The sequence below is a fragment of the Ursus americanus genome, chromosome 26 (genome assembly GCF_024610735.1).
Source record: "Ursus americanus isolate L20-20 chromosome 26, mUrsAme1.1.p, whole genome shotgun sequence".
NCBI lineage: Eukaryota > Metazoa > Chordata > Mammalia > Carnivora > Ursidae > Ursus > Ursus americanus.
The window spans coordinates 22,365,222-22,384,347 of record NC_142152.1 but is presented as its reverse complement, the minus strand read 5'-3'; the positions used below and the strand labels follow the sequence as shown (position 1 = coordinate 22,384,347).

The following is a 19,126-nucleotide window of genomic DNA, read 5'->3' as shown; positions in this document are numbered from 1 at the left end:
GTCTGTTCTCAGGTGGCCCCCACTCTTCATGCCAGAGTCCTGGGAACTGAGTGTGCCTTTCCCTCCCTCTCAGCCCCTTCCCATTTAATTCTTCCTTGAGTCCTGTTGATTTCATCTCCAAAATACATCCATCCACTCCTCTTCCCAAGCCACCATCACTCTTGTCCAGATGACCACAAGGGCCTTGTAACTGTCCCCCAGTTCCAACCCTGGTCCCTGTGCAGGCCACCGTGGATGGTGCCATTCTCTACAGAGAGCCCATCACTGGCTGCTGACCTCGGGTCCCCGTGCATGCCCGACACACATCTCACCCCCTTCTGTCCCCAGCTGGATCCATGCTCTTTCCCACCCGAGGCCTCTGCATTCTGTGTTCTCTCTGCCTCCCTCTCCTAAACATCCCTGGTCCTAGCTGAATTGCTACTTAGTCCTCAGAAAGATCCCCCGGCCTCCCAAACTCAGAGTACCCTGCACTTTTCCCTCGTGGCATTTATCACCAGTGCCATTAAATTTTTATTCTTCTGGTCTATTGTGTAACATCCGCCATTCCCCTACAACTCCATCAGCAGCACCGTGGCGGCAGCTTGCTCAGCTACATAACCCCTGGCACCCACACAACAGAAGTCTGGCAAACATCAGCTGAGCCAATAAACAAACAGACAGATGACTCGTGACGTCCAAAGGGAGAAAGGCTGCAGACGGTCCAAACACACACCTGTGGGACAACCAAGCAGCCCAAGCTGAGCACCTGCCCCCACCCGGCCAAGGGCCCCATGTTCCCAGCCCCAGCCCTGGGCCCAGGCAGCACAGGCCCCTCCGGTCTCGCCCCAGGGTCAGGCACCCCCACGCCCCGGCCCCAAGGTGATGCCGGCTCAGGCCACTCCACCTGCCCAAGATGCCCTCTCTGGGCCTTTCTGCTTGTTCTCCTTTTGACAGCACTCAAGTCCTGCTCAGGTTTTGCCTTCTCCAGAAGACCCCAATTCGCCCCTCTCTGTGACCCTACTGCGGATTCCGAGAGCACCTGAGAGCTGTGGCCCAAACCTCAGATGACCTTCTCATCTCACCCTGACCTCTTGTTGACTGTCTCTAGCTCCGCCTGTCCCTAAAACAAAAGCTCCTCAGGAGTCAGAGTCATGGGCTGAGTCAGTGACTCAACTAGAGGGCAACACAGTGCCCTCCTGTGACTCTCCCGCCCCGTCTGTGCTTCTGTGCAGAGTTCTGCCCTCTGAGTGAGGGAACTAGGGTTCCCATCCCACCTCTGCCACTACCCGGCCCTGTGACCTTAGGGAAGTGGCTTCCGTTTCTCCGGGTCTAAATTTCTCACTTGGTAAAGGGGGGTGTTGGAGTCTGATAGCCTCCCTAATTCTATGATCCTGTAACTCTCTCTTTCCATCCTGCACTCCTAGGATGGTGCCCCAGCCCACAGCAGCCTCCCTCTCTACACACACACACACACACACACACACACACACACACACACTCTCAAGCCTGGTTCTCCACCCAGAGTCAGCTGACCCTTCCTGGGACATACACAGGCACACGCACAAGGAGTCACCTCCAGAGTGGCAGAGGCCAGGCCACGGAGCAGGGCCTCCCACGGCGGAAACCACCAAGGGAGCCCGGCCTGGGACACAGGCATGCTCCTCGGGCCCATGAATAAAGAAGCAGGCACAGCTGGCCTATTCATAATCAGCATAAAAAATTGATTAGCCCTTTCCAGATTAAACATTATTGTTTCAAGGATGAACATAAATCAGCCAGACGTGGAGGGCTTGCTTCTCTCCGCTGCCAAGGCGCTGCGGCAAGTAGACCGTGCGTGGGGACCGGGGCACGGTGGAAGGAGAGGAGGACTCCTCCCTGGAGAAGGGCCCGGCTCTCAGAAGGTACCTGGGGGGGCAGAGCGCTCCTCACCCCCATCGCCAGCCCCCTGCCTGTGAGCGCAGAGGGGCAGCACCTTTTCCAGAGGTGAGGAGAAGAGCCAAACCACCTCACCGAGCGCTTCTCAGAGCACCTCCTCAGCCATGTGATTGGCTCGTGAGGCAACATAGGTCCAGGGCCAGCCCGGGGCCGAAGGCAAGATGGCAGGCCGGCGCGCCGTTAGGGGAAAGAGCGTGGCCCTCAGGCGCAGACTGGGTCTCACAGGCCCTTCGGTGTGGCCTTGACCCGGCCCCACACCTCCTGCAGCAGCCTGTGTGACTGAAGTACCTACGTCTCTGTGGACAGATAACACTCAGGTTCAGTTCCCAGCTGGGCTGCCGCCCCGCTACTGATCCTGAGTTACTTAGTGTTACAACTTAGTAAGCTTCATCTGGGGAAAATGGGGAGAGGGACGCCGAACTCGCCTAGCATCTGTGAGGACTAAAATGAGGCTGTGCGTTTGAACACATCTATCATGTGCTAAGGAAGGAGAAAACGATAAATATACAATTCCTTGACCTGCTGGGGTTCCCCACCTGTCTGTCCCACCTCCCACTCTGGAATGCTGGGAGAAGCCATAAACTGATTGCATGGGAAACCTGGGGAAAGGCCCAGGGCTCCTTTCAGAAAGCAACAGAGTGCCAGGACCGTGGGATCTGCAGTCAGCCCTGGTTTTGTTTCCCGACTCAGCCTCCTATCTCTGGGCAACCTCAGAGACGTGTCTCAACCTCTCTGGCCTTGGCTTGGACAACAGTACTTCCTCCGCAGGGCAGCTCTGGGGATTATAGGGTAGCAGAGCTACACCGCACCTGCCGTGCCTGCCCGCCCATCCCTTCAGATCTTCAGATCTTTCCCCTGCTCCCTCCTGCAACTTCAGCATTTGTATCTGGGGGGGGGGGGGGGGGGCGGCTCAGGAACAACCATCACTGTGAATTTAGGAAACTGGTTTAAGGGGGGCACGTATTGCATGGTGCACTGGGTGTTACACGCAACTAATGAATCATTGAACTTTACATCAAATAAATAAATGAATAAAAATTAAAAATTAAAAAAAATTAAAATAAAATAAAAAATAAACACCCAACCTTCTCCCTTGGCCCTTGGGTGGGATGAATTTAAGATGAGTGTTCGGCACCATTTCCCAGTGTCCCCCCAGCAGGAACTGGTTTAAGCGCCTTCTCTTCCTTGAACCACGTTCCCACTTCCCTCCTGGCCGCACCTGACCTTCCCACCAAACCACCCTCGCCGGAATCCTCTCCTTGGAGTCAGCTCAGCCAGGAAGAGCACTTCCCACATGGTAAGCATCCAGCTGAGGTGGGAGATTATGTCCCCTCTAAGACAGTGCGGGACCCGGGACTCCAGAACATTGCTTCTGCCCCGGCCATCACCAGTAAAGACCATCCTCTGGCTCACGTGGACATGGGGAGAAGGTATCAGAGCTACAACAATCATATCCACCCCACCCACGCTGCCAACCCTAGCCCTGAGCAGCCTGCGAGGAGAGACCCCTGCAGCGGGAAGGAAAGCCACGAGTTCGTGCAAGGAGAAGATGAGGACCCTGTGGTCCTCCTGGCAGCCCCAGAGGGCAGAGGGTCAGCCGTCAGGGCAGCTCCTTCAAGAGCAGTGGCTGCGGCACTCATTCCCTGACTTGTGGCCTCCTGACCCACTGCCCAGCCGGGGACTCTGGCTCTGAGCTCCTGAGAGAGGCCCAGGGGAGAAAAGCTGGCCATGCCGCAGCTCCGGGAAACAGCTAAAATAGGCTCCAAAGGGAGAGTTCACCTTTACCAGATGCGGAGGAAGGAAAGCGCCTCCTTGCCTGGCTCCTGCCCTCCACCCCTCCAGCCAGCCCGCACTGTTGCCTGACTAACCCAAAACCAGCCGTGGAGGCCTGCACACACATACACACAGGCACACACACACAGACGCTATTAGCTGATGAGACTGAACACGGGTTCTAAGACCTACACATCAAGATCCAGTGCCTACACCCTACACCCACTCTATTGCCCTCCAGAAACCAGGCCCTCCTCCGGGGGGCAGCTGCACAGCGAGAGTGGTGGGGGCCTCTGCCTCTTCCAACTAGGACACTGTGGCTGTTACTTAACCTCCCAGGGCCCCCGCTTCCTCATTTGGAAAACTGGAATGGTAAAACCTACCAACCTTGCAGAATTTGTGTACCGTTAGAAACAATGTCTACAAAACATCCAGCCAGTGTGCACTACCTCCAAGTACCGACCAAACAGAAACTCTCACGTGATCACCATCCGCTGACACGAACATCTCTTATGCCATGTTCTGCCTTGCTGCTTCCCACCCCACCCCCTCTGTCACCTTGGGGTTTAAACGAGAGGGATGACATCTTCTGACAGACCCCACCTCCTCCAACCTCCGCGATTGGTCAGGGACTGGACGTCGGTATTTGTTTCCCAGGGCGACCATAACACATCACGGCCGGCTAACGAGTGCCTAAAACAACAGAAGTGGACTGCCTCCCAGTTCTGGGGGCTAGCGGGCTGAAATCAAGGTGTTGGCAGGCCTGCGTGCCCTCTGAGGGCCCCCGGGAGGAGCCTTCCTGGCTCTTCCTAATTTCCAGTGGCTGCCAGCGATCTCGGCAGTTCCTTGATTTGTACCTGCATCCCTCAAATCTCTACTGCCGCCACCACGTGGCCTCCTTGCAAGGCCACCAGTCGCTGGATGCAGGGCCTGCCCCAAGCCACCATAAACTCCTTAAGTTACCGAAATACAGCTGCAAACACCTCATTTCACGTTGTCAGGTTCTAGGTAGACAGGAGTGGGGTGGAAGAGCGCGAGGGACACCAATCAACCCAGTGCAACACCTGACTCAGGTTCCGTTGGGCAGAGTCCCGATCTGGAATTTCATAAAAGGGAAGTGGAGTGTTCGGGGCAGGCGGGGGGCAGGGGAGGCCCTGCTGGGGGCAAAGCTGCGAAGAGGTGAGACTGAGAAATGCCAAAGCTGACCTGCAGGAAGAACATGAGAAAAAGACAGGAGTCCTGGAAGAGCACCCCAAAAGCCCCACTCAACCCCGTCCCTTCCCAAAGCATGGTCACAGGACACAGTAAGTCTGCCCTCTTGCCTCGGCTCGTTCCAGCTAGGGTTCCGATCCTCACGACCACCAAAGTGCTAACAGCCTCACCTGCTCCAGCTTCCGTTGTGGCCCCCAAATATTCATATGTTGAGGTCATGAGCTCTAGTACCTAACCTTCGGAATGTGACCTTACTTGGAAATAGTGTCACTGCAGATGCAATTAGTTAAGATGAGGTCACCCTGGCATGGGGGCGGGGGGCACTAAGCCAGTATGACAGTGTCCTTATGAAAGGGGGCAATTTGGGCACAGAAACAGACACACACACAGGAAGCACGCCAGATGAGCGTGAGGGCAGAGCTCAGGGTGGCACTTCTACAGGCCAAGGACGGACGAGGATCGCAAGCAAACCACCAGAAGCTAGGGGGGAGGCTGGGAGCAGACTCCCCCTCACAGCCTCGGGTGCACCCACCCCGCTGGCACCTGGGTCTTGGACTCCTGCCCGCCAGAGCTGAGACAGCAGATTTCTGTGGTTTGAGCTGCCAGTCCTTCGTGCTTTGTTACGGCAGCCCTCGCAGTCCAACACAGCCCACCCGCAGGGCCCAGCCACACGGCCCCGCTGCTCCGCTCCCGGACACCGTGCAGCCGCCACACCGCCAGCCCCCAACGGCCTCCTGCTTTTGCTCCTTCGATCTTACTCAGCCTCCGAGGGCCACCTCCTCCAAGAACCCTCTTCTGAACTTCCCCCTGAACTTTTCCTGCATCAGCCCCACAGCTGAGTGCTTAATTGCTCTCTATAATTACTTCCTCTGTGAATTGTTCTGTCTGCCCGGCTTTGGGAGGGAGGGACGTGGCTTTGACACATTCTAGATCCCCCACAGCGTTGGCACAGAGGTAAGTACCTATCGGCTGCTCAACAAAGCTGTATTTTCTGAGTGAGCGAAGCAGTCGGTGGTGGGCCCCGACCTTCCAGAGTCTGTGAATAGGGCCACAAGTACCTGAGGCACTTTCTCCAGCAGGCCCAACACAGCAGCTAAGCAGAGGGTCTGGGTTTGGGCACCACCCTACAGATTAGACCCCAAGCGGGGGGGTGGCGTACCACAAGCCTGGTTGGCAGACTGAAGGTGAACGGTGAGAACATGGGTATAATCATCCCCAAACCACTGGCAAGTGGGAGGGCTAGCCAGAGGGTACAAAGAACACCCAGAATCCTCTCACCATGAGGGATGAACTTATGAAAATACGTCTTCCTCAAAGTCCACAGGAGGCCACAAAGTCCCATGGACAGCGAAAGCCACTGGAGCCCCTCTGGGTTTCTTTGACAGCAAGACCAGCCGTGTCTCTGAGTGTTGGCCTTCTCACTCCAGGCAGCAAGCTCCCAGCCCTGAACAGGAGGATGAGCACTGGATCGGGAGTCAGGAGATCTGGGTTTGATTCCCGTTTCCACCACCACCCAGTTGTGCCACTCTGGGCCAGTGACTTCCGGCTCTGAGCCTCAGTTTCCTCACCTGTGAAACACGGGCCTTGGACGAGGTGATTTCTAAACCATCACAACCCAGGAGTTAGGGATTCTCTTGCGTAACTTTTGTCTATGGCACTTGCCACTGAATGACAAAGGCCAAACAAGAAAAGCCAGCGTTTGTCAACCCCCAGGAAGATCCAGGCACCAGTGGGGTGCTGGATATAATTGAGGGTCCCAGTGTGCCTGCTTCATTTTGTCCTCACAAGAGCTCTGCACGTGACGACCAGAGCTAACAGCTGCCAGGATTCACTGTGCGCCCCAGATGGGCTCTAGCTCTCAATCCTCCTCACGGCCCTATTAGTGCGGAGGTTCTGTCATCATCCCTGTTTACAGACGAGGGAACTAAGGCTCAGAAAGAACTAATGACACAGTTAAAATCTGGTAGCATTTGGGATTCATGCAAGGCTGACTCCAAAGCCTATCCGATTAACCATTATGTCATACCTCCTCAGCAATGACCCTTCTGTTCTTTCCAGAAGCCAGACCCTTCCCTTGCCCTCAGCCCATAGTTGAGACAGCCCCAGACACACCCTCGCAGAGCCCTCCACAGGCTCCTATGGGAACAGCCCAGGGGACTATGGAAGCAAGACCAAGGCAGGAGCAGAGCTGGCCACCCCGAGGACTCCAGGACCCATAACGCCATGCCATTACGTCCTGTGTCAGACAGTGTCTCCGTGCAGTAACAACCCATTAGTGAACACCTCTGGTGTGCCAGGCACCGGGCAGTGCTCTGAGAGAACCCCAAGAAGAGTGGGAGGAGACCACCCACCCCAAGAATGTAAACCAAGCACTGAAATGACCAGACGCAAGAGATCAAACCAAGTGCTCTGGAGTCACGGTCTGACCTGGCTGAGGAGGTCGGTGAAGGCTTCACGTGGACGAGGCTCCCAAAGTCGTTCCATAATTCAACGCGACCATACTTACTAACACCTACTATGTGCAGAGCCCACTCCAGGCCCCGTGGGAGGTGCAAGATGGAAAAGCAACCAACCTTAATGCAACAAATAACTGCAAAAGAGCTGTGTCAGGGACAGAAAGTACCCAGGGAAACATGAAAGAGCCACTAATCCTGACTGGGGCTCCATGAGGAGCCAAGGGTACAATTTCACTGGAAACCATACCTCAGTTTCCCATCTGTTAAATAAGTAATAGTAGGACTGACCTCAGAGGGTCTTAGTGAGAAGTAAGTTGATCCATGGGGAACCTCTGAGACAGTGCCTGACACCCGGCAAGCATTCCAATTGTGTGTGTACACGTGTGTGCTGGTGGTGTCAGCCTGTGTGTACGTGTGTGTGGTGTCATAGACTGTGTGTGTACATGTGTGTGGTGTCATAGACTGTGTGTGTACATGTTTGTGGTGTCATCAGACTGTGTGCGTACGTGTGTGGTGGTGTTGTCAGACTGTGTACATGCGTGTGCTGGTGTCAGCCTGTGTGTACAGGAGAGTGGTGTCGTCAGACTGTGTGTGTACATGTGTGTGGTGTCATCAGACTGTGTGTGTACATGTGTATGATGGTGTTGTCACGCTGTACATGCATGTGGTGGTGTCGTCAGACTGTGTACATGTGTGCTAGTGTTGTCAGACTGCATGTGTACATGTGTGTGGTGGTGTCAGACTGTGTGTGTACATGTGTGTGATGGTGTGTCAGACTGTGTACATGTGTGGTGGTATTTTTAGACTGTGTGTACATGTGTGTGGTGTCGTCAGACTGTCGGTGTACATGCATGTGGTGGTGTCAGACTGTGTGTACAAGTGTGTGGTGGTGTCATCAGACTGTGTACAAGCATGTGGTGGTGTCAGACTGTATGTACATATGTGTGTGATGGTGTTGTCAGACACAGAGCTCAAAGGATGAGAAAGGGCCTGATGCATTAAGAAGGGGAAGTGAGAGGACAGGCCTAGGGTGCATAGAGTGAACCCCCGGTGTGGCCAGGGTGTCGCCATGTGAAGACTGGAACAGGGGATGAGGTTGGAAAGAAAGTGGGGAACAGCTCCTGACCTGCTCTCAGTGGGGAGCAACTCCTAACCTGTTCTGGGGGGAGGGGCTTTGTTTCACAGGCACGAGAGGGATGTGGCCCAGGCTAGGTCAGGGCCACGCAGAAGCTGTGGAGCAATGGACTGAAGGTGCACTGGAGATGGAGCAGAGCCCCCAAGGAGGAGGCCTCTCAGGGCTGGGGCAGGGCAGCTGCTCAGGCTGGAGGCAGGGGCCAGGAGGCCTGGGGAAGAAGAGCCAGCGCCATGGCGGCCGCCTCAGTCTCTCCCCCAGTGACTAATGGCACACCATCCGTCCCGGCTGACATTAATGCTTCCCGCCATCCATCTCCTACTCGTTAAATTACCATTTTATGGCCAAAATCTCTCTCCCATAATTGATAAAAATCTCCTTTTGATGTTCAGTATGATTGGGGGGAAAATGTTTTTTTATTCTTCATTATGTTTTTAATACAAATGTATTTTTTATTGAGAGCTGCTGGGAAGCCCAGAGGAGGTGAATCTCTCTCTCTCGCCCCCCAAACCTCCCCACACACAGCTTTGTGCCCATCAGCGTCTGGGGTTCCACTCCCAGAATGCTCACACGGCAGCTGTCTCGGGGAACCAGACACCAAAACAAACAAAGGTTGTGCTGAGGACCCAGGGAAGCAAATCTAAAGACAGCTGAAGCCGTCCAGGGGGTCCTCAGCTCCAGGCCAGCAGAGCAGCCGGGGTGGTGAAGGGTGAGCTGGCCTCAGCCAGCCCCTGCCAGGGTGCAAGGACAAGGGCAAGAGCTCCAGGGGGCAGGGAGAAGCACTGGAAAGAAGGCAGCAAGGAATACGAGATGGAGGCATGTGTTACCATCGAGGGGAAGTTTTCTGCCAGCCATGGGTCCCCCAGGTAGAATTGCCTCCTCTGGCCCCTCTGTCCTAACTATGTCCCTTGACCCCATCCAACCCAGGGCATGTCTGTCCCCACATACACCCACACCCAGCTCCTGCAGGACAAGGGAAACGGCGTCCAGCTGCCCATTCTGCAAGAAGGAGGGCTGGGTCCTGAACACAGCGCAGCCACCAACTAGTGACCCTGGGACCCGTGGCTGCCCTCGACCCCTCATCCGGGGAGTCAGCTCTAGGCACCAAGAGCACAAAGCAGATGCTGCTGCTGGCCTCAGGACGCTGCTATGGTTGACATAGCCTTGCCGAGCTGCCAGTAACCCCCCCCAAGGTGGGGGTCACAGGGCGGTACTTAAGAAGCCCAGGGGACAGGCTCCCAAGGCAGGGGAGGGAAGCGGCTGACCAACAGATGGAGTACTGGGTACTAACCAGGGAAGAGAAAGGAGGATTCTACTAGCAAAGCAGTATTGGGACAGAGAGCCGTACCAGCTGGCAGCAAACCTGGTTAAAGATCCCACTCTGCCACTTCCAAGTCTCTCAGAGTCCGGGTTCCTCGCACGCATGAAGCATCCAGCATAACACCGGAATGACAGAGAACATTTGCTGGCCATCTGCTCCCTGCCTACTGGCCCCACACGCTCCATGTCCGTTAATTCACCGAATCCCCACAGTCAGCCCGTGTGGCACGGACCATTAGTATCCCCATTTTACAGATGGGCAAAATGAGAGGCAGAGAAGATAAGCAGCATGCCCAAGGTCACAGAGCCAATGCAGCAGCAAGCAGTTTGGCTCCTACCCTCCTCCGAGTCCCAGTAGGAAGCTCGACCACTAGGACCAAGGGTACAGATGTGTAGTCCTGACTGAGGGCCACGTGGGAACCACGAGCGATAATTTTCTGTGTCAACCTGGCTGAGCCATGGTGCCCAGACACTCGGTCAAACTTTATTCTAATGTTTCTGTAAGGACGTTTTTGAATGAGATTTACATTTAAATCCGTAGACTTCTGGGGGGCCTGGGGGGCTCAGTCAGTTAAGCGTCTGATTCTTGGTTTCAACTCAGGTCATGATCTCATGGGTCACAATCTCATGGATCTTGAGACCAAGCCCCACATCAGGCTCTGTGCTCAGTGGGGAGACTGCCTGAAGATTCTCTCCCTCGGCCCCTCCCCCCACTCACGTGTACGTGCATTCTTTCTCCCTCTAAAATAAACAAATAAATCTTTTTAAAAAGCAGTAGACTTTGAGTAAAGCACATTGCCCTCTATAACATGGTGGGCCTCATCCAATCAGTTGAAGGCCTGAATAGAACAAGACTGACCTCCTGGAGCAACAGGGAATTCTGCTAGCGACGGCCTTTAGACTTAAACTGCAATATCAGCTCTTCCTGGGTCTCCAGCCAGATGCCTCCCCACTCACACCAAAGATGCAAGACTTACCAGCCTCCACAATTGCATAAGCCAATTCCTTAAAACCAATCAATCTCTCTTTACTTATTTTATACACATACACACACACACACATACACCCTATTGGCTCTGTTTCTCTGGAGAACCCTGACTAACAGAAGGAAATCCAGCCCTGGCCGAGCAGCCACCTGAAGGAAGGGGTGCCCAGAGCGGGTGCCTTTTCCTGCTTCTCACACAGTTCTCCAGGTACCAGCAGAGGCCGTGCAGGCAGGCATGCAGAAATGACAAGGATCAGCCCAGAGTTCGCCACCCCCCAACCATGCCCAGCTCCCCCTCCCCCAGCCCTGAGGCCTCCATGGAAGCCCCTGCCCTAGTCTCCAAACAGGATCTGCACTGCCCCCACTTGGTGCCCCCACCACCAGGAAGCCCTCACACGGGCCAGGTGTTCTCCTGCCTCACCTCCCTGCCTTCCACTTCTGCTCCTGCTGGTCCTCATGCCAAGAGTGCCTTCTCTCTGCCACCCCCGCCAAGCTTAATAAATGACAGAGGTTCCTGGCGAAGAGCTTCTTTATCTCTTTCCTGAACTTTTGCTTATACCGTGAGCAAAGCAAGACAAGAACGTCACCCTCCACCTGTACCTGCAGGTTCACAAGAAACCACAGGTGTGCACTCTCCCACCTGATGCACAGTGGTTCTCGTCCCTGTTCCAGCGGCCACTCTGGTCAGATGATCCATCAAGAACACGGATCTCCTGTGACACACAGCATGTGTCCCCGGGTACTATGGGAAGTTATAGAACAAGTTCAAGTCTAGATTCCCAACCCGTGGGAGCTCAGGGGTAAAAGACTGATACGATAAATCATGTTTCAGAGGGGCGCCTGGGTAGCACAGTCAGTTGAGCATCTGACTCTTGGTTTCAGCTCAGGTCGTGATCTCAGGGTCTTGAGATCAAGCCCCGTGTTGGGCTCCATGCTCAGCATGGCGTCTGCTTGAGATTCTCTCTCCTTCTGCCCCTCCCCCCTGCACACAAGTGCTCGCTCTCTCTCTCTCTCTTTCAAATAAATAATCATTTTTTAAAAAGAGTCAGAGGGCACCTGGGTGGCTCAGTTGGTTAAGCTACTGCCTTCGGCGCAGGTCATGATCCTGGAGTTCCAGGATCAAGTCCCACATCAGGCTCCCTGTTCAGCAGGGAGTCTGCTTCTCCCTCTGACCCTCCCCCCCCATGCTCTCTCTCTCATTCTCTCTAATAAATAAATAAAATCTTCTAAAAAATTAAAAAATTTAAGAAATTTAAAAAGTCAGAAATTAATAAAATACTACAGTTAAAAAAAAATGCCAACCTGTTTCAGAGTACACAAGCCAAACCCCAATCCCCCACCACCAGTACAAGCAGTGCCCCCAGCAAAGGTATTTCTGTGCATCGCTCTGGCAGCTGACCTCATTTCTTTCAGTTTTTCATACAATTTTAGAGCTAGAAAGAACCTTAATCTGATTCAAGTACGTTCCAAAACAAAAACCAAAACTGGATCATTTATTGAAATATACTATAATGAGATCAGACATGTGTATGTGTGTGTGTTAAGGAGGGGGGTGGGAGGACGGATGTGAGCATGTCCATGACCACAGATAACCGCACCAGTGCAGCTGACAAGTCTATCATCTCTTCCTAAGTCCCACTAGAACTCCTCTCCCCAAGCTCTCCACCCCCCTCAAACCACCCACCCTCCCTTTCCCCGACCTGGAAAAGATGACCTCATCTCCCACCTTGCTAAGAAAATCTGGCCTCACTCCATCCTTCTTTGCTTGCGTCCCTCTCCAAGTTCTCCTCTCCCTCAGGCTCACGTTATGAAAAAAATATTTGAGGCCCTTCATAGTGTGACCTCAGCACCAACTTTGCAACCTCAGCTCCACTATTCACCAACCTGAACCCCATATGCTAGTCAACAGACTATTCATCACGTAATCTCTGTATTTTATGCTTTCTGGTGCCTTAGCCCACCTCATCAATCAGAAGTCCCCTCCACCAACCTCCACCTCCTCCAATCTTTCAGAAAGCCTCCACCCACCCAATGTAACCTAACTCTCTTCCTGTTCCTGTCTCTCTCTCTCTCTTTCCTATAAACCCCGTGGGCATTTACATGGCCAGCTGCTATAGTGATGTGTACCTCCCAATGACCCCAGACTACAAGGGTTGGAATGAGGTCTTACCCATCCTTGGCTGCACCCAAAGCTTCCAGCCCTGTGCCTTCCTTACTAAATACCAGCTGCTTGGATAACAGAGAGAAGGAACGGAAAATGAAGGAACAGGTATCAGAACAGAACTACAGACTGCTCATGACTGCAGGGAGCCTCTGAGGACTCCTAGTCCAGAAGAGGAATGTGTAAGGATGGGCTGGTTGTCAGAACCCTGCCAGGTCCTCTAGCAGGGAGCCAAGAACTCCTGAGGACCAAGGTGGTCAACAGCCTCATGGCTTAGGCCTGTGTCTGCCCCGTTCAGGGTGCAAAGGTGTCAGTCTGGGCTCCTTCCACAGCATGAACCACAACCAGGAGAAGAAAGAATTCGAGCCTCAGCCACCTGTCAGGGCTCCCCTCTGCTGGAAAGGGCCAAGTCTTCAGCATCCTTCCCCGACGCTCAAGCTCCGGCGCCATCTGCTGGCTAAGGTCGGCACTGCACCCGGACCTACAGTCCCAAGGGCAGTTAGGGGACCAAGGTGGAGACCATTCCCAACCCAGACCATTCCAGACCCCAGGTCACTTTGGAGTCACCAGAAATGACCCCACCTCCCAGAGTTCGGGCTTCTAACTGCTTCCCAGAACCTGTCCTTCAGGACTTAAGCCTAGCATTTAAAATAAAAGGAAAAAAAGCAAGTTTCTTTCTGGTCATACTAGCTGAGAAACTTCCAAGACACAGATATACAGACATAGAAAACAGATTTCCAAATGATTTCTGCCAAACAGGAGCTCTGTTACATAGGAGACAAAGCACTGGCCTGGTAATCAGAAGATTGGAGGCCTCTCCTGTCGCTCACACCCTTCTCCCTTAGCTTTGTGGCCCCACCCCCACCCCAGCCACACATCCCTACGCCAGGACAGTGCCCCTTTATTCCGTCTCCCCTCCACACTGATGGCACCAGCTGCCATGTAGGGGTTTGCACGGATTCAGAACCACATGTAAATCATGGGGTTCAGAAGAGACGCACGCTCACTCTCATCTCCCACACCCTGTGGGGACACCCCTCAGGGCCAGCCCCATCTGCCTGGGACGGGGACTGGTGTGAGGACACTAGAGACCCTGTAAGGCCTCTGCTGATGGGAAGGGTCCTCAAGAGGCATGGCTGCAATCAACCAGTGCATCCCCAACATGCCAGCCTCGAGCTCTCTCTGGCCACCTGCCCTGCTCTTCAGCCTGAGAGTGAGGGGCGGCTACCTAGTCTTCGAGCTCCAGGGTCTTCAGAGCCCCTCCAAGAACTGGAACCCAGCCAGCAGATGCTGATACTCGACAGTCTCAGCTTCCTTTAACCACATTCCTGAAACCAGGGATGGGACAGAGCTTTCCCCTGAGGGTCCCAGGGCAGGTGTGGAGCCCACAATCAGTGGGATGCACTCAGACCTCTTCCTGGCGGGTAGAGCTGCTCCCCGTCAGTGTCATGGGAGAGGCGGGAGGAGGAGGGAAGTGCAAAGTGAGTGACTTACCCCGCCCTCACACCCCCACATCCACCTACCCTGCTTCCCACACAGCCCCTTTCCCCTCCCTCCACCCACAGACTGAGAAAGTGTGTCACCAGGGAACAAATGCCATCTTCCCAGGAGGGAAGAGGAGGAGGCAGGGGGAGAGGAAAGATTTCAATTGTGTGCCTGTGGGGGCCGGGGTAAGAAACCAGAGGTTGCTGAGCTTCCCAGCTGTGAAGGACGCCCCCTCAGAACCGTGACCTTGACATTAGCCTCCCTTCTCAGAGGGCTCGAGACCTGTGGGGCAGGAGCCACAGGCCACCATGCTCAGGACTCCATGGCTAGGGGGACCTAGAGAAGAGACCCTGAAGATGCAGACGAAATCTTTTGACCCCAAACATCCTTTGGCCAGCTGGGTGGGCCCCACCATGAAGCTGATACCCCAAACTTCTCATCTCACTCCACCCTGGCTTACAGGGGGCCGTTGACCTGCTCTTGCCTCCCCCTCCGGCTCTCCACAGACAAGTCGGCCTCCAAGGGTTAATCTGCTGCCTTCCTTCCCTTGCATCCGCCCCCACTGAGCTGCCACATGCCAGCAATGATGCACTTCGCACTGTTATTACAGTGATTTATTTAGTTTTAATTTGGGGGTGAATCTCGTGCTAAAGGAAGCAGGAGGCCAATAGTCTTGGCAAGAAGCAAAGCCACACACGGGCCTGTGCCATGCCAATCCTGTCCCCTCTGCCTGGGGGTCCCTCCATCCTGACCCTGCTCCTCGGCCTGTGGCCTTGCTCCTGACTCCGGCCCTAAATTGTGTTTACCCTTTGCTGAATCTCCTCCACCTAAGCCTTTATCCCTCATCTGCAAAATGGGGTAAATAACAGCACCTACCTCCTACGTCTGCCGTGAGGACGAGGCGAGATAATGCAGGGAACACAGCACAGCTGTTCTCACACAGTAAACCCTCCATAACTGATAGATGTTACTGGGTTAAACCCTATGAATCATATTACATTGCAGAACAAAAGCAGCTGCATATCCGCTATTTCAGATCGTTCAACTAATCTTTTTTACGGAGGGCCACTGAGGTGCCTTCTAACCCCTTCGATTTCACTACTAAGGGTTGCCGGGAAGTACCTTTCCGCGACAGTGGCAGAGCCCCAGCCCCCGGCAGCAAGAGCTCTGTCGGGGCCTTCGAGAAGCACAGCAGCCCCGGACCCAGCCATCACGCCCCAGCAGCTACCTCCTTGCCCAGGTCCTCGCGGATGACCTGCTGGACCTCTTGTATGCTGCTCCGCGGGGCCTGGCTGTGGAGCACCTTCAGCGTACTGGTGTATTCCTCCGGCAGCAGGTAGTCCAGGGCCCCCAGGTGCTGGCCCACCTTGATGAACGTGCCCCGGTTGGCACAGCAGAGCTCACAGAGACGCCTGGCAGAACGGAGGTGCACCTGCAGGGAGACAGGCCAGGGCCAGAGAGGGGTGAGGGCCGCTGCCCACTGGCCATCGTCCCCTCTTCCTGCCCCTCTGCTGGAACACCCTGATTCACTGCCCAGAGTACACACACACGCACACACACCCCCACACACGCACAACACACACGCACGCACACGCACGCACACACTTTCATTTGCCTTCTGCCTCAACGCTCTCCTTCAGTCTTGGTACCTAGAGCAGTCAATTCCAGCCTCAGCCTGAGGCCAGCCTCCTCAGATGGCCCGATGCTCCCATGCTTCTGGTCTTCTTCCCATCAAAACTCGCCTGGCCCAGGAACCAGAGCATTCGTTCAAGGCTTTTAACCAAATCTTATCTACTAATGATTCATGTGAGGGTACACGGAGTACATGAATGTGCCACCCAAGCCTCAGACATACTAATAACACGATCTGCTTAGAGGTCTACAATTTCTAAAACACAGTCAATACATTATTTCTTTGAATCCTTACAGCAGCTCAGGGAATCAGGTACTGGTATCTTTAGAAATAAGAAACTCGGATGTTGTGCTTATGAAGAAATAGCTAATAAAGGTCACAGGAAGGTCTAGAAAATGCTCCGAACCTAGGGCTCTTTTAACCCAGCACACTTGCACATGGATCTCCTCTTAACTGGAAGAAAAGTTTACCGAGAAATGGCAGGTGCATGGAGCAGGCAGCTGGGCGAGTCGTCTAGGACACGGCAGCCTTAACTTGCAGCCTGATGCCCTCTGTCCTTCCAGAGCTGGGAGATGGCCCCCCTTGGGCCCCAGTCCCCAGTTATCACTCTAGCCCAACTCAGGGTCTTGGAACTGTGAGGGTCCTGCCTCCCTGGAGCTACAGCTTCCAAGGCAGGATGGGGCGATGGGCACAGACAGAAGGAAAGGGAGCTGAGTGCCCTGTGGGAACCTCTTCCACCCATGAAATCAACCAAGAAGGGGTAAACATCTACAATGGACTTACACTCTCTTGAGTGTTACGGAAGATGGTGACATAATTAAGCACATCTTAGAGGCAATAAACCACCTAAGGAGTTAAATAACTTTTGGCAGCAACGATGGAAGAAACAGTTAAAAATCCTATACAATTAGTTGCCAAGTGAACCATACAGAAAACCGTTACTTTAGCAATTAAGAAGATAACACCACAGCCCTCCACACCCTCGTCCCAGCAGGCAGGGAGCCCATCTGCCCTGTCCCGCCACAGCAGAGTAGATACCCCAGACTCCAGCCCTGGGAGCTGTCCTGAGGTCCTTGTGGGCAGCCACTGTTGGCTCTGCCGGACACCTCCGCCTCCCACCCCAATGCACTCTTGAGGAACCCTATATACGCATGGCTCCAGCCCCCTGGGCAGAGTCCTCCAGCCTTGATGCGGATACCTGGTCCAAGCTGGGCCACGGAGAGTCTTTTTTCCCTGAGAGGAGGACACAGGGAGAAGGAAATTAATCCTAAGAAATTAAGAGAGAGAGCATGCTCTTAGATGGGTCGAAGGATTGTGGGAAAGGGGTAGATTCTCTTTAAGACTCTGGAGCTGGGGACTCAGCAGACCCGTGGCAGACGGTGGGAAATCAGGGCTATGGGTGGGGGGGCAAGACCACGCTCAAGCCCTGGTTTTGAGGAAGTGAGAAAGAAGGCAAACATGGCCAAACATGGAACTGGGCATTCTCTCACAGAGCAAAGGTCCAGGCTGCTGTGAACAAATGACGTTTTGGTGCTCAAATAATCATTTCCCAAATTCCGACCCAGAAGAGGAGAGGTCACAATCACTGGCAGAGTAAGAGGCATCCACAAGCCATCAGTCCTGAGATACAGCACGGCTGCAGCCCCCGTCCCGCCGCACTCCCGGCTGGGCTGCACTGGCAGCCAGCGGCCGTCTCCCCCAGGGAGGCACGCTCAGCCCCCACATCAAAGCTGCTCTGAGTCTAGGCCACAAGGAAGGAGAGGACTGGAAGGTGGGGTGAGGACACACCCCACTTTCCCCTCCCTGCCCAGTAAAAACCTCAGCCACTGTGTATTCACTGGGACTTACAGCAGGCCAGGTTCCATGCCCTCCAGCACACGGGAAGATGTGACCGAGCCGCTCGCACACACAGAATGACTCACGACACCAGGATCACACTGAGAACCACAGGAGCTCAGATGCAAGAAACAAGGGGGCAGACCTCCACCTCAGCCTTGCAGGCAGGAGGCCCTCGGCGGAGTTCTGTCCTTGTTCACGACCCCTCAGCCCCAGAGGGGACAGCTGCTTTATGCACTTACTACTTCTCTACCCTTAGAATCTTCTTTCACTCCTTTTAGGAGTGAACATTTTACTTTTACCAGTTAATAATCTTTTCTATTAAGTTTTCCGCACTTGAACCCTCTTGCACCGTTGGTGGGAATGCAAACTGGCGCAGCCACTCTGGAAAATAGTATGGGAGGTTCCTCCAAAAGTTAAAAATAGAACTACCCCACAACCCAGCAATTGCACTACTAGGTATTTACTCAAAGCATACAAAAATACGAATTCAAAGGGATCCATGCACCCCGATGTTTACAGCAGCACTATCTACACTAGCCAAACTATGGAAACAGCCCAAGTGCCATTGACTGATGAATGAATAAAGAAGATGTGAGATAGATAGATAGATATGTTCATATATATATGACTATTACTCAGCCATAAAAGAGAATGAAATCTTGCCATTTGCAATGACATGGATGGAGCTAGAGAGTATTATACTAAACAAAATAAATAAGTCACCCAGAGAAAGACAAATACCATATGATCTCACTCACATGTGGAATTTAAGAAACAAAACAAACGAGCAAAGGGGAAAAATAGAGAGAGAGAGGCAAACTAAGAAACACTCTTAACTGGGGTGCCTGGGTGGCTCAGTCGTTAAATGTCTGCCTTCGGCTCAGGTCATGATCCCAGGGTCATTGGATCGAGCCCTCCATCGGGCTCCCTGCTCAGTGGGAAGCCTGCTTCTCCCCCTCCCACTCCCCCTGCTTGTGTTCCCTCTCTCTCTGTCTCTCTGTCAAATAAATAAATAAAATCTCAAAAAAAAAAAAAAAAAAAAAGAAACACTCTTAACTATAGAGAACTGATGGTTCCCAGAGGGGAGGGGGGCGGAGGTATGGGAGAAACAGGTGACAGGGATTAAGGAGCACACTTGCTGTGATGAGCACCGGGTGACATATGAAGTGTTGAACCATTATATTATAAACCTAACTCTAATATTACACTGTATGTT

General features: G+C 53.7%; 1 protein-coding gene across 11 annotated transcripts in view; it reads right to left on the bottom strand.

Moving 5' to 3' along the window:
* ADCK1 (aarF domain containing kinase 1) overlaps positions 1–19,126 on the bottom strand; it is a 143,295-nt gene that overhangs the window by 81,190 nt on the left and 42,979 nt on the right. For all 11 annotated transcript variants that reach the window (XR_006781452.2, XR_015721836.1, XR_015721837.1 and 8 more), the window contains one exon: positions 15,667–15,870. Coding sequence is in view for 2 of the 11 variants with exons in the window: in XM_087856157.1 (XP_087712283.1) it covers positions 15,667–15,870 (204 nt within the window). In the remaining 9 variants the exon portion in view is untranslated. The remainder of the gene's footprint in view (positions 1–15,666; positions 15,871–19,126) is intronic.